The sequence below is a fragment of the Patiria miniata genome, unplaced genomic scaffold (genome assembly GCF_015706575.1).
Source record: "Patiria miniata isolate m_02_andy unplaced genomic scaffold, ASM1570657v1 HiC_scaffold_19, whole genome shotgun sequence".
In the NCBI taxonomy this organism is placed as follows: domain Eukaryota; kingdom Metazoa; phylum Echinodermata; class Asteroidea; order Valvatida; family Asterinidae; genus Patiria; species Patiria miniata.
The window spans coordinates 7,997,183-8,011,910 of NW_024037057.1; the positions used below are offsets into that span (position 1 = coordinate 7,997,183).

The window sequence follows — 14,728 nt, forward strand, 5'->3', positions numbered from 1 at the left end:
TCCTACGGCTTTTCCATGTTTAGCATTTCTAGTAGCGACGGCTTTTCCATGCTTAGCATTTCTCGTGGCAAAAGCGGTAATACTATTCAAAGGCACTTCACAACATACGGCAGATAGGTTGGGATTGTGCCTTTGATGATGCAAGCATGGCATGTGGCACGCAGAGTATGTCATGAGAAAGATATTTTGCAATAGGGCCATTGTAGATTTGTCCTTTGAAAAAAATTAAATGGAAGTAAAAAAAAATGGAAGTCATTTTGAAAATTTTGAAAATTGCTTGTTATTCTACCTATATGCTTTCAAAGGACAAATCTGCGATGGCCCTTAAGCCAAATATCGTTCTCATGACATACTCTGACTGTGTGCCAAATGTCATGCTTGCATCATCAAAGGCACAATTCCACAAAATATTTCCCCTATCTGCCCCGCTATAAGTTTTAATACTGTACTTTATGAACTATATACTTTCTTCATTATTCAAGGTTTTTTTTAGTGATAAGCTGATTAAAGGCATGTGGAGGAAAAATTCAAGAGTTGCAGTTGGAAAAAAGAGCGCTTTATTTTGTAGTTTTCCCAGTCCCACATTATCTTTTTCATACTCAAACCATTGCGCGTGCGCACTGGGTGAGGATTCGCACAAAACTTAGCCTTTCGCCAGGGCCATCGTGGCTTTACTTGCCCGCATTAGACAAAGCGGCAAAGCCGCGAAACCGCCTCTACCGTCCTCTACCGTCCCTCTACGCCCTCTACCGTCCCTGCAAGCAGACCACACTTCACGGTCGCTAGCTCATCGCAAACCTTCAATAATATTAATATCCTATCTCGTTTTGCTGCAGGGTTACGTAACTTTTCCGTGTACAAACACGCTATATCCGCGTTATTATCACACTACAAATAGTATCAATGACTATGGATTCTCCCCATACATTTTTCATCAGTTGACGATCTCGGGCTATTTGCCGTCTCCATGGCAACCGGCCAGATGCGAGTCCGTTGGTACCGTAATTAATTTCAGGGGCCTGATTATCAAAAGACAAAAAAAACAAAATACAAATCAAAGCGTGTACAGTTTTGGTTTCTTCTGCAGTTGTTTGGCACGCTTAATGATCTGGATTTTTTCAATTCGGTGTTACTAGTTCCGATGATCGCATGGGACATGCGCTATCGAGCTCCCACCAACACAATTATCTTACTGATTGAAGCCAACACATTTGTATTCCAACGAGCGTCATCACTAAGCTTAAGGCGAGACTCGTCCGTACTCCTTGATTTCCCGCGAGCTGTAAACCCAGCTCTGTATAGCTAGGCCAGTCCAGCACTACGTAACCAGTCTGTGCTTGCTTCACTTTCTTGTGCTACCCCTTCATGGAATAGTCGGAAAACGAGTTCCCATAAAAACGAGAAAAGGCTCGTGCGCCAAGGCAGATGTGCTTCGTCTTCCACAGAAACTCGACGCGACAGACGGATCGATTCTCTCAAGCAAGATATCGCATCACGGTCGTGAATAGAACTTCGGTTCAAGTATGATCATCACAAATTGTAACAGTATACCCAACTGGTCGTGGAATGATTTTGATTCAATGGAAGAGATGGAGTCAGTCTTCGAGACTCTTTAATTAAGGTAAGTAAAAACACTTCATGTGGAGTCAATGTTCTGATTTTATCAATAATTATGTACAGCATAAATATACTGATAAATTGACAAACATCTTAAGGAGTCATAGCGCTGTACTTGAGTAATGAATCTTGGAGAACTGATCTTTCCCCTACAATGGCATATATAGGTTTGATTTGTTGATCATCCTTACTGCAATAAGAAATACATTTTGTCACTTTAGGTTATAATAATGTTGTGGCAGCAGTTTTCGGAGATGATTATGAAGTTTTCTGAGGTGACGTTGTGAAGCTGTACCGTCAATTCTATCAACTTGTTTATATACATCATTTGCTTTTGCTGTAATTTTCAGAAATGGATGGAATTGGGGGGTTAGAAATATATAGCAAATATAGTTACTCTGACTTTTTTTGAGGTTTTGGGTTCGAAAATGCTATAAAAACCAAGAAAAACAATCATTTTCCTGTAGTCTGGTTCCCTGACTCCATTTAAGAAGAAACAGAGCAGTTTACATACATTGGGGAATTGTAAGGTCAGGGAACCAGTCTAGCTGGCTTGTACCCGTCCATAGATGTGTAATCGATTGCAAACAAGTGCGATGGTCAACTGGGGCCAGTATTTGGGGGGGGGGAAGCCAGTTTTTTCCAACGCTGATCGGCCGATCAGCGTTGGAAATTGATACAAAAATACCACTTTTCTTGAAAATGACAGTATACCAGGTGCCATGAATTTACAGGATGCTTTACACTGTCATTCACTAACAGTCCAGCAAGGTATTTCAAAATGATTTGGTAGTTTTATTTTTTGATGTTTGCAAATGTTGTATTTTCCCTTTAACAAAAAAAACATTTGAAGTGGTCTATTTTGACAAGAATTGCCGTTGAAATTTAGATTTTCATCTTCAAGAATTGTAGTTATTCAAACCGATTTTCAGTGTCACAAACTGACCCTAAAATCAATGCCTTGTCATGATTTTGGTTGTTATGCAGTCATCTTGGACAAATTTCCGGCAAGTGTGATAAACCAAACTAGCAGAGTACTGCAAACGGTTTAGTGACTTGACTAACCAGAACAACAAACGTTTAAGGTCCCCACGTCGAACTTTCTCTACATCGGCAGGAGTAGCATGTTCTATAGACCGTTATCATATTGCGGCCATCTTTGATTTTTTTTTCCATTTCAAATCAACGTAACCAAAGCGAGGCTGGAGAAAAAAAATAGTCTGGTTCTTTTTTGCACAAAAAAAGCCAATTATCATTCAGTACAGTTATTGGATACAACGAACATGACTGAAATGGTGGCAAGACCATTATCGTGTTGCGGCCATCTTGATTGTTTTCCCATTTAAATCAACGTAACCAAAGCGAGGCTGGAAGAAAAAATAGTCTGGTTTCTTTTTGCACACACACAAAAAAAACATTCAGTACTGTTATTTGATACAGGGAACATGACTGAAAAGGTGGCAGGATACTTAACTCTAGCCCTATATTTTCATTCGATCTTGTGTCATGGTGCGAAGTGGACATCACATTTCTGTCCCCGCTGTTAATCTGGAAACACGGTGGTCATTGTGCCTTAACAACAATCCTCAACAATCGCTGCTTTCCAATCAATCAATAAATATCGATCGTCGGCAATCAACAGGAATATACTTTTGGAAGGATTGTATGGGCATTAATGCATTCCAACATGTCTGGGCCGGGGCTCGTGCGTGTTTCTAATGGCCGAGGAGTTATGGAGGTGTACGTGGGTTGAATACGAATCGATGGATTTATACGCATGGCTTGAAAAAGTCTTGAAGTAACTACCAGCTTATCCTAGGATCGATATACTGTGTGTTAAAATAATAGTGTCTCCATTTTTATTGAGGGGGCGAGGGGGGGGGATGAATATTTTGCTTGTGTCTTTTCACTGCTAGAGAAATAAACGATCGTATACTGCACTGGAACAAATGAAATGTCCCTGACTTCCCATTCCCAGTAAAAAAAAAAAAAATTTACTGCTTCTTGTTTTAAAGGGAAAATACAACATTTGCAAACATCAAAAAATAAAACTACCAAATCATTTTGAAATACCTTGCTAGACTGTTAGTGAATGACAGTGTAAAGCATCCTGTAAAATCATGGCACCTGGTACATGTTTACTGTCATTTTCAAGAAAAGTGGTATTTTTGTATCAATTTCCAACGCTGGTCGGCCGACCAGCGTTGGAAAAAAACTGGCTTTTTTTTCAAATACTGGCCCCAATTGACCATCGCACTTGTTTGCAATCGATTACACACCTATGAACGGGTACAAGCCAGCTAGACTGGTTCCCTGACCTTACAATTCCCCAATGTATGTAAACTGCTCTGTTTCTTCTTACAGGAAAATGATTGTTTTTCTTGGTTTTTATAGCATTTTCGAACCCAAAACCTCAAAAAAGTCAGTTTAACTATATTTGTTATATATTTCCAACCCCCCAATTCCATCCATTTCTGAAAAGTACAGCAAAAGCAAATGATGTATATTCCCTTTAATAATGTCATAATTTCATTCTTACTTAACAGTTATATCATATGATTTTTTTTTTCTCAAGATTATGGCGAATATGTACGAGAAGGTCGTAGACGTCATATCAGCCGCCCCGACGGATCGAGACGACAAGGATATTGACATACTACTGCCGTGGTTTAAGCGCAAGGCGGAGCTTTTTACCTCCCTAGGAAATGGTAGAGTCATCATGTTTAGGAATTTGTTTTTAGGATTTTTTTTTTGTAAACTCGTCGGAAGCAATTGGATACCTTTTGTAGTGTAGTGTAGCATTGGATAACCGATTTGGCAAAACCTTTATTTGAAACTATATGTTGTTTTTCTACCTTTTTTTAGTTTAAGATGTGAAGAAACAGAATAAAAGTCGGAATGTGAATGAGATGTTTTTTTCTGTAATTACTTTCTTCATATGCTATAGACGTCATCAGGGATATTATCAAGAACTGTGAATTTCGTCGATACAAGACGGATGACGTCATCATAAGACAAGGCGACAAAGGACATTGGTAATACATTAATATAACGAGGAACACTTCCAATATTAAAGTGCACGTCACAAAGAAAATAACATTGACAGAAATATGTTTTGATGTTCAAAGGCTGATCCTTACGGGTTAAATGAACACAGGAGAGAATGGATTTCAAAATAATGATAGATTTAACCAGACTTTTAAATTTGTTACTTTTTATCTTGACAAGATAATGTTCAATAGCTTACAATTTGGTCTGTTGTGATTTTTTTCTCTGTATCACTTTTTTAATTTCTGAAATTTTAATTTGTTTTCTTCGTTTTCCACTTTCCCCCTTCATGATTACACTGCAGTTTCTTCGTGGTTCTGAACGGCTCAATATCGATTTATATTGCCGCGGACGAGGATGAACCCCCACCCGTATCCAATGACGACCCCGATGCACCACGTGACCAGAGAGCCGAGCTTGGGACATGTGTCAGAATTCTGGGTACGTTCAAAGGGAATTTTCTCCCGATTTGATTTTTTTTGTGGTTTTATTTTTGATCACTCGTACCCAAGTCTTTTCGATTTGTTTGCCATAATTATGTCTGATTGAATGAGACAACTTTTGTCTTTATGATCGTCATCATGTCGGTACAAACTTATTTCCCGCAAGGAACCCCCCCCCCCCCATATGTTTTGTACACATCGCCAAATTGAGGACCTTCTGGAATTGGGGACCCTATTGTCCTCTATTTTGTTCAACGTCCCCTATTGGATGCAGAAACAAATTCAAACACAGCTAGCGTTTTTTCCCGACGCTTTTAACGTTCGAGCGATTTGGATGGAGGGCGTCGCCAAAAACGTTACAAATTATAATGTTACCAATGGCGAACGATCTAATGTCGTACGGTAATGCTTGCCTGATTTTTCAGTGAGGACAAAACGTGGGCTTTGTGTGGCATTTTTCATATAATTTGCAATCATTTGAAATGATTTCCTTGCTGAACATTATACGCACCTTCTGTAAACTCTATCATTTCAACGCCTTTTTCTCAACTCTTTTCTTTAGGTCCAGGTACCAGCTTTGGGGAGTTGGCGTTGATAGAAACCGGAAGCGTTCGGAAAGCTTCGGTGGTGGCCGACGAGCCTTCGGACTTCATCGTCGTGAACCGGAAGCTGTACAGCAGATCGCTGAAGTTCGCGCAGCAACGAGATTTGGACGAGAAGACCGATTTCGTCAACCGTCATCCGCTATTCAAGTGCGAAAAAAATGTTGTTTTGTTCAACCATTTCATTATAAAGTCTGGAAAACTAATTATCGATTTCTAATTGAAATACAGAAAACCGTTGAGTTATTTTTTTCCTTGATAGTCAAGCGGAACTTAACAAGACAAGACAGACATGCTTAGTAAAGCCGAACGTTCCCGCAGAGCGCCCAAAATTCTATTTAATCGTCACTCGAAGTCTGTTCACGTATCAGGTCAACACAACGGGCCTGTTTCAGCTCATTCATTGGCTGAAACAGGGCAATCCTATACAATAGCACTAGTCAGAGAGATGGACAACAAAGACACTGGTCCTAGCTCAAATGACAAGTCTGTTATAAAACAGCAGCCCATTGAATTATTGCTACCGTTGTGATGATCATTAGACAATCCAACCAGATAAATAGACAATTATACTCGACAATACTCAGTGTTAGATTCTTTCTAAGTTGGTTGGATTCTAACCTCTAACGTACCGGATGAATGTGCAGCCGTTCTACTTTTCCTCCGCAGGTTTTGGAAAGCTCGTCATAAGTCGATCCTCGCCATGAGCCTGAATCGCAAGAGGGCGCTTTTCGGCAATCGACTTGTTCAGCAGGGATCGTCGATGTTGAATTTGCTTTTCGTTTTGAAAGGGCAAGCAAAGGTGTCCATCGCTCCGTGGAAGCAACCTAATCGAAAACTGATGAAAAGGCAAGTGGGAAAATCCCTAAGGGTAACAGTTGACCCACCTGATGACAATTCTTTTCTCGTGTAACGTAATCATGTCATTAATATGAAATTAACACCTTAATGATTGGCCATGTACAGGGAGTTACCAAGGGCAACCATTGAAACTAGCCAGGTACCAGCCAGCGAGTCCACGACTAGAGCAAAGAGCGCCCCCTACGACACGACATTTGATGTCTGTTCCATTGGTCCAGGGGATATAATTGGTAGGTCATCCTCAAAATGTATTACAAAAGGCCCCGCCCACTGCGCGCGTGGTTAACAACACACGCGCCTCTCCAATGTCATCACATAAATATGCATATTCCAGACGCGCGTTTCAACGAGTACGCGCCATCGCGCATGTCGGACATTATGGCTTTGATTGGTCAAAGTATCACTAGGCGGGGCTTAATGGATCGAGTCAATTATTATCCGTCAAAATGTGGAGTATACTGTATATGACTAAAATCCTGAAAATGTATACAATTAACGTGCAATCTTTATTTTGACCTTTTGGCAAAACTTTATTTTGCTTTCAAGGGGACATAGAAATAGCTTGCGACTTCACTGAGCATGTGCAGACTGTCACGTGTCTGGAAGCTGTTGAGGCCTTTGAGCTCGATATGGACAACTTTCACAAGGTCGTGACCAAGAAAAACCCGGCGACTGTGGACCGAATGCGACTGGAGGCCCAAATGAAACTCGCTGCACGCGCCATCAGAGCGCAAAATCAAGGCTTGGTAAGACCAACAAAGACGACCAGGGGTGACCGTATATACGGTCATGGCCAAATATTCTGCTAAATGCACTCCAAAAATCTGTCCGATTTATCAAAACTCTCAGATTTATCAAATTCCCCAGAATTACTCTAAATCAATATAAACACTTAAATTCACATGCCAGTGTTGTAGTATTGCCTTGATTAAGGTTCAAATTACATTACAATCTATAGTCACATGAAGATGTTATAAAACTGCGTACATTTTCAGGCAAAACGCGGTTTATACGACACGACGAAGTCCAGTTCCCAGTGAACCTCAGCACCTAGACCCATTTTTTTTTCAAATTTGCTATGCTTTTCTGTCAAAAAAAATCCCCCATTTTTGCGTAATTCCGCCAGAAATCTGCCTTAAAAATCCATTCTCGACTGTCAAATATCCTGTCAAACTCGCATTTTTTTTAACAAAACATCCGTCAAAGTTAGCCGGAAATCGGCTAAAACGGTCACCATGATTAATTTATGAAATTGTCAAACTCTTATAATAACATAAAATTGAGTTCATAAATTTCAAGGATTATTTTTGAACTTACAGGTATATTTCTTGGAATGTCTGCTGAAGAAAATCGCGGTCGCTGAGGACGAGCCGATGGTCCAGGAAGACATGCGCAATGACCTCTGGATGACCCAGCGCGGACCAATCATCGACAGTCTTGGTCCGGGATCACTGTACTATCGCGCCACACGATTGGAGGAAAAGTTACGGCGCAGGAGAGAACGGCGGGAACGGAAAGAAAATGGCAGTGAGACGAACATTTTGTCTCAAGATCAACAACAGGACACCAAAGTTTCGAACGCCAATCATCAACAAAATACTGCTTTCGATGCAGACAGAGAACGTAAAGAGAAACAAACTTTGGAGTCCCGTAAACACAAAAGCTTTTTACCGGCGACCGTCCAGGTTAACGGAATATTGAACAACAGTGCTGATTCCCAAGCAACATCCGTTCGTGCTGTTCGAAACCCAGGGGAGGACACAACTCACATCGAGCCCCTTTTACTACCACAGGCTAACTGGTCTGCAACGAGGCAAGAAACGCCCTTGGACGTGCAACAGCCGTCGCCAAAACTCGTCATGTTTGTTAATGTTAAGGACGAATCATGCCATGAAATGCGCGGTGGACGGTAAGTTAGCTGTTTTCACCGACACTGAAGAGCACGCATAGGTATTAAAGCATGGACGAAATTGTAACCGGAAAGATGCCGACAATGTTCAAATATACAACCGTCATAATTATAACAATTAAACCGGATTCGAATACGTGTATTCGGAATATAGGCCTACATGCACGCCTGGTTATCAAAGTTTCCCAATTTATACATCAAGTCGAATAGAAACCTCTATATTCCTCACTTTCAGATCACATGCACCAGCTGTAATACCGAGTTACCTACACCTCCACCATCGCTACCTGAGTAGGAGACAGTCGACCGGGTCCGTGCTGTTAGATCGATGGGCGCGGTCCGCCCCAAACACGGCACCAGCTGCTGGTGGCGTGGCGGTCGGGCAAGACGGGTTCGCGGACGTAAGTTTCAGCAACCGAATTCAACCGAGTCTCTTGCATAACTTTCTCCCACACTTATTTGCGGCTAGTCTTGATATTCAAGATGCGATCTGTCCTGTGGTGGGGCGCCCTCAGACCAAAAAATAATGAGGGGGGGGTGGTCCTATAGCAAATATCTTTCTCATGACATACTCTGACTGTGTGCTAAATTCCATGCTTGTATCATCAAAGGCACAATCATATCTGCCCTACAGTTCCGCATCTCCAGAGTCGCTCCAAATGTGATCAGTTAAATTGAAGTTTTTAGAGGAGACTCAAAAATGCAAAATGTGCTTGAGTTTGCACTGGGCATTGTTCCTTTCATGAAAATCAAGCTTGCCAACTTCCCTTTACCGTTCTTAATTGTTTGTTTCATTGTCAGCTACAAGCGCTACGGAGACAATACAGCGCGGATGAATACAAGAGTCTCAAGGACAAATTACGACTCCAGGAAAAGCGGCACGTCCGCTACCTCAGTTCACTCTGGTGACCAAGAGAAAAAAGTAGGCTCAAGTCAGCAAAGAGACCGCGGCCACACAAGATTTCAAAGAAGAGATTGGAAGTTGTCAGATTTACGAGGAACTTGAACGGACACATGAAGATCTCGAAACGGAGTATGCACATCCCTGGCCGGCCCTATGTGATTGTTTTCCCGTTTTGCTGAAAGAACACTTAACTTTTTTGGTGATCCGTGGACATAGTGATAGTCGTGTTTAAAATTCGGTAACCTGAAAATTACATGAGTGATTTGAATTATTCTTGTACTAAAAGAAAGCTTATGAATTGGGCTTTCATATCCTGGATTTTGAAAGTGCTGCATGCTGAACTTCAGTAAAACAATGGTCCCAACATTTAGTTTTCGGTTTTTTCCCCACTCATCTTGTATAGACTGCTGGGGGGGGATGTAAATAAAATTCGAAAATAAATACGTCCGTTCCCAACTATTTGTAATTTAGAAATGCCAACATGTGTTTAAATTAGTTTAGCAGCAACTCAGTTAACGTACACGCCCCACGCGTTAACCACACCCAAAGTGAGGCCAGAAAAAAATGACACAAAAACAATACGGAACATCTAAACTGCATTAAGAAACACCATTACAGACCTACAGTTTATTTATTTAGTACATTTCTTTACCCAGCGTGTGCCCAAATTGGGGCCCTGCTTATGCGTTACAATGCATGAGTTATGACATGTACTGGACCATGGGATAAAACTGCACAAGAACAGCCAGACCGCATCAAACTAATATCAATGACTCAAAGTTAGGAAATGACACAAATAGTACTAAACGGAGTTCCATTTTTGTTTCGTATAATTTATTTGTACATTTTATTTAAATAAGTATGATTACATTTATTATTAAACACATCACAGCTATATATAACTTAGCTTGAACGAAATAAAACCTTATATATGTACCGAGGAGTAAACTAAAGACTACTTGAAATTATGTCAACTTTACCTTCTAACAGAAACTATCGATTATTGTGAAAAAGTTATTAATACTTTTCAAACAGTAACATATGTTTAAGCACTTATTATTTACCACACGAACGGGTCTGTTTTGATACTGTTCGGAGGGCATTTTAACACTTTAATTATGGAAACAGATCAGTCCAATTTCATAATGACTCTGCTAACCACAGAATTCCGTGCTTATCACCATTTCACAGTGCTAGCAGAAACATTTGCGCTAACCCTGTAAGCACAGAATCTTTACGGGATGTAGGTATGCGATTCAGCCAACATTTTTCGCTAACCCATGAAATATGCTAACCGTAAGCGAACATTTTCTGCAACAGTAAGCAGGGATGTTTCCCTTACGAGAAGCGGAGCCATGGACTCGGGCCCTGGGCTACTCGTGGAGCCGAATATAATTGCTGAAGAATAATTTTGGTTGCAAGCAAAAGTGAGCACAGCACCAGCCACAGGCAAGATACACGTCATACATGCACGTTTTTCGCAAGGAACCCATTTGTGCTAAGCAAACAGATGGTGTCAACTGCAATTGACTTATAACCTTCGTAGCTCAATGAAATTTGCTTGCTAGTTTCCATGTAACTGCTTCTGTTAACTGACACTGTGTTAGGCTTTTGATTTTAGTCAGTCCGCTACATGTATTTGTGATATAGGAAATGACAGGGCGACTATATTTAGTCACATCCTTCCTGTACAATAACATCACACGTATAAACTACACACTGTATCTCTACATGTCAACCGCTAGACTCATCCACAAGCCGTATACATGTACAGTTGAATCTCGTTAGTACAAACTCTAAAATTCTGGTTATAACAAACATAAAGCCTTAGTCCCGACTGTGCATTTATGTGCACGATGAATGGGACTGATGATCCTCTTAATACAAAATTCTGATATAACAAACAATTTGGCTAGGTCCGAACGAGTTTTTATTAACGAGACTCGACTGTACATGCTGCATATACCCCCCCCCCCCCCCCCGGGCTTTGAGATGGTCAAAATAGCCCGGCCCTTTTAGGATTAAGTGGGATTAATAAACGATTTTATGTAGATTTTAGAGCATGTGCAATGTTAAATCAATTACTGACGGAACACCATTTTTTTTACAGCGTATATCTGACTAAATTCAATGTCACTTGATCACATCACAAACAAAGGTTCCATCGATATTTCTATTTTAAAAGTTTTAAACAATGACTTTCGTTAATACAAATTCTGTTAATACAAATTCTGGTTATAACATAAAAAGTCTGGGTCCCAATTCTGCATGTGCACCACAAATGGGATGGGATGAGCACTTCTCTTAATACAAAATTCGGATATAACAAACATTTTGACAAGGTCCAGCCGAGTTTGTTTTAACGAGAATCGACTGTACAACATTTCACTAAAACACCCCAACAACTAAACCTATGAAAACTGTTGTTTTAAGAAAAAAGCAACGAACAATTGTAGATAAAAATTATGTTGGATTTGTATGAAGTTCAGGAACCATCTCCACATACAAAAAAAAACATGACCTAAACAGGTACAGTCGACTCTCGTTATAACAAGGTCGATGGGACTAGCCCAATTACCTCTTTATAACAGGAATGTTGTTATAAAAGGACAGCGAAACAAAGAAACACAAAGAGAACCTGAGATTTGGGACCTCAGAATTTGCTCTTTATAAGCAGAACCTCTTTATAAAAGTGCTCTTTATAATGAGTCGCTTGTGCATGTCCATGTATACATTTTAATTAGTGAGTATTGAGACTTGTTAGATATTAAAGGAAAATCCTGCTTAAAGTTCAGGAGTATGGAAGGAATAAAATTGAGTGTATGTCGATTTTGTTACCAATTGTTTTCTTCGAAACCTTACTTTCATTGACTTTTTGAATTTTTAAATTAAAATTTTATTTTGATAAAAAAGTCATTCAATGATATTACATTTTCTCTGAGCATCATACTTGTTTTACTCTTACCCTAAAAAAAAAAAAAAAAAAATCACATTAATTTATATCAGTACTTAAACAGAAAATCATACATTTTGAGACAAGGTCCTATGTACAAATATTGCAGACGCATCTGCAGGTATCAATAAATACCCAGTTATCAGAGGGTACATAATTTGGAAGAAAGATATACTCAAATTGCTACTGAACAAGTCAATCAAACATTTCAAATCTGGAATGTTTTTCTTTTCCCAACTGTTGAATATCATCGAATTAACCAATAGACAATTTGCAAATGCCCACCAGCGAAGGCAGGATTTACATAATGAGAGGTACAGTCGACTATCATTAATACAAACTCTGGTGATACAAAATTCTGGTTATAACAAACACAGACCCTTGGTCCCGACTGTAAATGTATGTACATGTACACAGTGAATGGGACTGACACTCCTCTTACTACAAAATTCTGATATAACAAACATTTTGGCTAGGTCAAGCTGAGTTTGTATTAACGAGAGTCAACTGTACCTGTACAGGCTGTTTCTCAGTCCCACTAGGTATTCTGGACACTGAAAACAGAGTGTGGAAATCAGTCAAAAAATGAGAATTTTGATATGTTTCACATTTTCACTACAAGACAGTACTTGTGCTCTAATTTTACAACTTTTTGTTGCAAATCTTTCTGCGTATCAGATAACTCAAATGTATGTCGGTCCGAGACCATACTAACAAATAGTCACATGTTCATGACATGCGCCTAACTCTGTCAGGTTCCCAGAAGCCAACATTGCATTTCTATTAAACATGAACTTGATTTTGTACCGTCATATCAAGTTAAGTTGCCCGTCTAAGTACTGTCTTGCTGTGGCCTGATAGAGTTGTACAGAAAAACCCACAATAGGTAGAAGTGTATCTAGGCAACAAAAATGGTCGTTTTAGGGGAGGGTAAAGGATAAGCATGTTGAAAAAAATGTTAAAAAAAATAACAAACTTTGATGTTCAATTTCATTTAATCAACACAACTATTAAGCTCCTTTACCCTCCCCTAATCTGGCACTACATGCCCCGCCCCTTTTGCTACATTGCATAAACCCTTGCCATCACATAGAAGGGACAAATTCAAATTATTTTGATTTTTAAAGTCAGTGTAGCAATAAAGGAAGCGGGGCCGACGACAACATGGAAAGCCGTGAAAAGACCGTCAACTTTTCAGTGGACGTTATATTGCTCTTTGTTGTTGACTCGCATTTGCCAGACGGAGAAGACCAGCCAGAGAACGTAAACGCCGGCCGCGATGAAGCAGTTGTTGGACACCTCCGTGTAGGCATCTTCCAACTCCGTTCTTGTCAGGGTCTTGTTCGTGTCGAGCGGGAGATCTTCCAAAAGAGCGACCGAGTTGACTCGGAAGAAGACACCCATCAGTACCTTAATGGAAAGTATGACAAAATACAGGGGTTGGAAAAATTCTCAATAGTCTGCGATCGTGCTAAATAGACATGATAGAAGCACAATATAACCACTTCATGAAAAAGGGAATTTGTAGAATTTATTCCTCACTTGTCATATCCCATGGAAACATGTTGTATTTTGATCGCGTTATGGTGGCAATTCAGTTTGCCTATTTACGCAGTCTTCACGGCAATCATGTAGTTTATACGGGTCCCTATGGAGGACCAATGTGTGACGTCATCTAGAACCTGAAAGTGTAGTGCAAACGAATGGAGTACGCGTGCGTGCATGACGTGTTGGTTCACGGGCTAAATCATGCGCTAATGTCTTTCACACACATTTTGTGCATGTGACGTATTCACTTTGGTACTCCATTCAATTTTATCAAGTTATCTTAGAATTACATACATGACATAGGCCTAGAGTCAAGGAACAAAACAAAAACGACCTTTTTAAAAAGCAGACATGGCATTGGCAGACTTCTCTCAATGCTCAATTCATGCAATTATAATGCCATCTTTATTGTAATTCTCACAACAGTTTCTTGTGGGTAGTTTCTTGTGAAGAAATACGGCATATAAAAACTGACAAATGACTGATCTGGCATTTAGTGGCAATAAGAAAATTTGATATTTACCAACATAATCACGCCCCATGTACTGATCACGGAACAGCACGTTGAACACTTCGGTCCGCAAATCTTCATACCCATTTTGCCTTTTATTAATCGTCGACGTTTCCTTCAATAAATCCGCCTCTGCTGCCACTAAATCAAGCACTTGTGCTCACTGGCTAGCTGACTCCAGAACTGAGACACTTCGAGCTTACTTGCCTCTGAAAAAGAATGAAAAATCACCAAATGCTGTTACAATTTTTCAGGGTCGAAAATCGTCAGAGCAAATTATGTCATGTGATCATCACCTGCCTAAACTCCACCCAGTAGCAGCAGACTAATCC

General features: G+C 40.1%; 2 protein-coding genes across 2 annotated transcripts; one reads left to right on the plus strand and one right to left on the minus strand.

Moving 5' to 3' along the window:
• The first annotated feature begins 971 nt into the window (after positions 1-971).
• On the plus strand, positions 972-10,437 carry LOC119725625. Its single transcript, XM_038197105.1, has 11 exons — positions 972-1,621; positions 4,193-4,325; positions 4,565-4,652; positions 4,970-5,106; positions 5,671-5,860; positions 6,380-6,559; positions 6,677-6,801; positions 7,118-7,317; positions 7,891-8,480; positions 8,716-8,881; positions 9,282-10,437. Exons 2-11 carry the CDS (start codon positions 4,196-4,198, stop codon positions 9,387-9,389), a joined length of 1,914 nt encoding a protein of 637 aa, XP_038053033.1. The 5' UTR covers positions 972-1,621; positions 4,193-4,195; the 3' UTR covers positions 9,390-10,437.
• Positions 10,438-12,100: 1,663 nt separating this feature from the next.
• On the minus strand, positions 12,101-14,694 carry LOC119725626 (ribonuclease kappa-B-like). The gene is made up of 2 exons (XM_038197106.1): positions 14,409-14,694; positions 12,101-13,747 (listed from the first exon to the last, which is right to left on the minus strand). Exons 1-2 carry the CDS (start codon positions 14,481-14,483, stop codon positions 13,532-13,534), a joined length of 291 nt encoding a protein of 96 aa, XP_038053034.1. The 5' UTR covers positions 14,484-14,694; the 3' UTR covers positions 12,101-13,531.
• Positions 14,695-14,728: the final 34 nt, after the last annotated feature.

Bases quoted from the DNA above. Each gene is read 5' to 3' on its own strand.
- LOC119725625 (XM_038197105.1), top strand. From the start codon at position 4,196: ATGGCGAATATGTACGAGAAGGTCGTAGACGTCATATCAGCCGCCCCG. The intron at 4,326-4,564 runs GTAGAGTCATCA...CATATGCTATAG, and splicing joins TTTTACCTCCCTAGGAAATG to ACGTCATCAGGGATATTATC. The intron at 6,802-7,117 runs GTAGGTCATCCT...TTTGCTTTCAAG, and splicing joins TGGTCCAGGGGATATAATTG to GGGACATAGAAATAGCTTGC.
- LOC119725626 (XM_038197106.1), bottom strand. From the start codon at position 14,483: ATGGGTATGAAGATTTGCGGACCGAAGTGTTCAACGTGCTGTTCCGTG. The intron at 13,748-14,408 runs GTAAATATCAAA...CTTTCCATTAAG, and splicing joins CATGGGGCGTGATTATGTTG to GTACTGATGGGTGTCTTCTT.